This window comes from Dictyostelium purpureum (assembly GCF_000190715.1).
Source record: "Dictyostelium purpureum unplaced genomic scaffold DICPUscaffold_742, whole genome shotgun sequence".
NCBI classification, from domain to species: Eukaryota; Evosea; class Eumycetozoa; order Dictyosteliales; family Dictyosteliaceae; genus Dictyostelium; species Dictyostelium purpureum.
The window spans coordinates 918-5396 of NW_003520070.1; the positions used below are offsets into that span (position 1 = coordinate 918).

Consider the following 4479-nt stretch of genomic DNA (forward strand, 5'->3'; position numbering starts at 1 on the left):
TAGGTTTGTTGATAATAAAATAAAAAAATTGGCGCTTTGTTTTTATTAATTTTTTTTTTGAATTTAAAAATTTTCTTTTTTTTTAATTTTTTATTTAATTTTTTTTAATATTTCAAAAAAAAATAATATAACAACCGTTTTACATCACCCCAAACTTCAAAATATATGAATTATTAATAATAAAGAAAAAAAAAATAAAAAAAATAACAGCAAATAGGATTTAGCTCCACCTGTATATATTATTATAATAAAAAAAAAAAATAAAAAAAAAAAATAAGAAATTGGGGAAAGATTTTGTTTCGTTAAATGATAAAATATTATCAAATGATATTAAATTATATAGTTGTTGTACAACTATGGATTTGATAGCATTGGGTCAGTAAAGATAATCAAATTATAATACATCGTTTTTTAACATGGCAAAAATTATTTTCTATAAATCATATTTTAAATAATAATAAATTAAATCAAAATAATGATATCGAAGATAATAATAATAGTAATAATGGTAATAATGATATATCAATTACATCAATTGTATGGAGCCCAAATGGTAAAATGATACCAGTTGGTTGCGAAAATGGGTCAGTTTTTATTTATTCAATTGAAAATTCAAAATTAATCAGTTCATCCCAATATCATAAAAACAAAATTCATAAATTATTATGGATAAAAAGTTTAGATAATAGCAATAGTAATAATAAAAACAGTAATGGTTTTAATAATAATGTATCAAATTTATCATTTATAGAGCAAATAAAAAATGATATGAATTTATTTCCACCAATATCAAGTTATTTTGATAGTTCAAAAGAGTATAAATTATTATTATTATTATATATTAAAAATAAAATTATATTAACTCCTCCTCTACTCTTTTTTATAGAGATTCAATTTATTTAGGAAACGATATTTATGATAGACAATTCGATTTATTATTGTGTTGTGATAGTAATGGTAATATTAGTTTTTTGGTTTTTGGTATTTTTAAAATAGTCTCTATTGATTTATTATCACTAATAAAATCAAAATATTCAAGTTTACATTTTTTAATAAAACCAGCAAAAGTATATATCGTCATAATAATAAAATGTTATGATTATTTTTTATTAACTTTAATTTTTAATTTTATTATTATAGAGTTTAAATATTTTAGATATAACTTTAACAGAGTCATTAAATAAATTATCAATTATGATTGAAACAGATAATGGTTTATTAATGTCAATTACATTGGATACATCAATTTTATCATTAAAAAAGAATGAGATACACCAAGTTTCACTACAATACTTTTTAAAGAGCCAATTACAGATATCATTAGACTTACATTTAAAGGATATTGTTTCCAAGTGGAAAGATTGTCAACAGCAATTAACAAGTAAATGGAATGAATTTGAAAAGGTACTTATGGATTACGGTTATTCATCATCAATTGAGCAAGAGTTAATTGGGTTATTATTAACTGGTGTTCCATCACCACCAACTCATCAATTTTTAATAAATAATATAGTATGTATTCAATTAATTTAATACATAAATTCACAGTTTATATTAACCATTTAATTTCTTTAAATAGAATATAAAAAAATTAAAAACTATTGAAACAACTTATAATTCAATTAGAGAAATTTTAATTAAATTTGTATTACCATCATTTTTAAATATTTTTCACATTGTAACTCTGTTGCACAATAATTCATTACAAAGTGAAAGATTTCAAAGTTTATTAGATCAACAATTAATAAAGAACACATTGGATTATTGCGGCTCTTTTGGTATGAAGCTCCATAATTTAGAAACTGTTATTTGTGGTATCGAGGCAAATTTCTCATCATTCACATCTTGGTTGTATAAGACTCAATGTTTTTTAAATGAGATGCAACCAGATAGAAAAATTTTACAACCATTTAACGAACTATTAATAATGTCATTGCTAAAGAAGGGCTTGAAACAAGATTTACTATTTTCATTAGCATCAAATTCTTCTCCATCATCAACTACATCTTCACCAAAAAATGTCAATACAAGTACCTCTCAATTATTATCACCATATAAATTTAATAGTAGAAGCGATAGTTTAAATAATAGTTTTAGCAGTAGCAATAGTAGTGACAGTAGCATTGATTTCCAATTCAAAGATATTATATCCAATAGTTTCTTTGACTGTTACAAAGAGTTTAAGAATAAAACTTTAGAAATCTTTAGTAATGAGATTACAAAATCATTATCAAATTCATTTAAAATTGAAAATATTATTCCAATATGTTTATACGACAAGAATGACACATCAGTATCCCATAAATTTAACTGCTCACTAATATCACATCCAAATGTAAAGTATAGTTTTATTATTATTATTATTTAAAAAGATTATTTATATTAATATTTTTTTTTTTATAGGATTTAATTTATATAGGGTTTAATACAACTTTATCAATGAGCAATAGATTATTTATAGCAAAGAGAGAATCCAAATCAAAATGGAGCTTTACATGTTTTCAATTGGAGGAATCATTAGGAATTCAAGATTTAAAATTTTATAACCAACAATCGATAATGGCAACAGTATCTCAGGATATTATTAAAAGCAACCAAAAAAAATCTTCAAGAAAAAATACATTTTTAAAACAATATCAATATAATAAGACTGAAGATGATGATACTGAATTTGAAGAAAAGGAATACAAGAAATTGGATGTTAACATACCACCAAGTACAATATTATTGGATCTTTTAGATGTTTGTATTTCAAATAAAAAAAATAAAAAAAACTTAAATATTAATATGCAATTACCATTTATTTTATTAGACTGTTTTCTCATGTCAAGTTGAGGATTCATTTAAATCTAGGGAAATAATAGCCAAATCTAGAATATCACCTATTACATTAGAGTTATCAACATCAAGAAGAATTGCAGCTTACGTTACTAGGAAAAAGAGAAAAATTATACTGTATGAATTAGCTGAAGATGAAAGAAGATGACGAGGATGTCCAAGAGGAGCAAAGCGAATAAGAAAATAACTATTTATTTATATAGGCAAATTAATTTTATGTTTATTAAATAAAAGAGAATGAATATTTATAAGAATGTTTTATATTATATAATATGTATTTGCATATTTTTAAAGAAAATTGATTTTTTATTTTTATTTATTAAAATCCTTTAATATACTATAATACCAGTAGTTATTTTATATTTTTAAACATTATCTTCACTACCACCAGTGGATACTTCTGACATTGTATTTAAAGATACAATTGTATTTTCTGTTGAGCCCTCATTTTCATTTTCACCAATTGTTTCTTGGTCACTAAGATAGCTTGGAAAAGTAATGTATAAATCATGGGATGGTACACATTTAATCGAAAATACTATTGGAATATCTAAACCATATAATTCTTTATTAAAAGCAGCTATATAACTTTCTAATAAAGTATCCTAAATAATTTAAACAATGGATTAGAATCTTTGATTAAATTAATAAATATAATTTTGTTTATCTGTACCTACTCTTTTTTTATTATATCTTTCTAAAATTAAAATTTTTCCCAATACTATTAAAATGAATAGTAAAAATAAAATTACAATTGGTATATAACTTTTATTAATTAATGCTATTGCTATTAATATTATGGGATTTATTACCATCATTACAACACACACTATTGGAAAAAGTACAATGTAAATTGGTTCGTATATATTATTTAACTCTTTAATAAATTTATTATATATTTCATCTTTTTTAAATAATTTAAATTCTATTGGGATTTCATTTTTTTCCATATTAAAAAATTTTCTTATTCTTTTACAGTTTTTAATAGTATTTGTTATATATGTATTATTTTTAATATTATTGTTCTCATTATCGTTGTCAATTTCTTCTATACTCTTTGTTGTTACATTTTTATTAATATTTGAATCATCAATATCTATACATATTGATAAATTATTATCATCATTATTTTTATTTTGATTATTATTATTATTATTATTATTTTCCATTTTATTTTATTATTATTGTATATTAATAAATAATATTAAATTTAATATTTTTATAATTTTTTTTATTAATTAATGTTTTTTATTATTTTCTATTTTTATAGTTTTTTGAAAATTTTCTTAAATTAAAAAATTAAATTAAATTAAAAATTAAATTAATTTTGAAAAAATAAATTGTTGAAACCTGTGTTGGATGAAAAAATCATTTGATTTTAGCATATATACCAAATTTTAATCAGTTAAAAATAGTTATGGTAAAATGTAATGATTAATTTTTTTTCTTATTAATATTATAAATAATAAAAAAATTAAAATTAATCAAAAACCCACATCCCACACAAAACACTTTCCCCTTCGCTAACCACACAGAGACAAAAACAATTCGAATCTGAAGATCATGTGCCATAGGGTAAAAAAAAAAAATTTCAAAATTTTTTATTTTTTTGTGGTTCATTAAAAATCTTCAAACTACAAA

The 4479-nt window shown here is 21.1% G+C and overlaps 2 protein-coding genes across 2 annotated transcripts; one reads left to right on the plus strand and one right to left on the minus strand.

Annotated features, from left to right (window-relative positions):
• Positions 1-356: 356 nt before the first annotated feature.
• Positions 357-3090, plus strand: DICPUDRAFT_100160 (uncharacterized protein; the record flags this gene model as incomplete). The annotated part of the gene is made up of 7 exons (XM_003295085.1): positions 357-375; positions 488-815; positions 887-1067; positions 1141-1512; positions 1580-2335; positions 2404-2742; positions 2813-3090. 7 exons carry the CDS (start codon positions 357-359, stop codon positions 2984-2986), a joined length of 2169 nt encoding a protein of 722 aa, XP_003295133.1. The 3' UTR covers positions 2987-3090.
• Positions 3091-3203: 113 nt separating this feature from the next.
• DICPUDRAFT_85559 (uncharacterized protein) lies at positions 3204-4007 on the minus strand (the record flags this gene model as incomplete). The annotated part of the gene is made up of 2 exons (XM_003295086.1): positions 3204-3443; positions 3651-4007. The coding sequence occupies 2 exons, from the start codon at positions 4005-4007 to the stop codon at positions 3204-3206; spliced, it is 597 nt and encodes a 198-aa protein (XP_003295134.1).
• Positions 4008-4479: the final 472 nt, after the last annotated feature.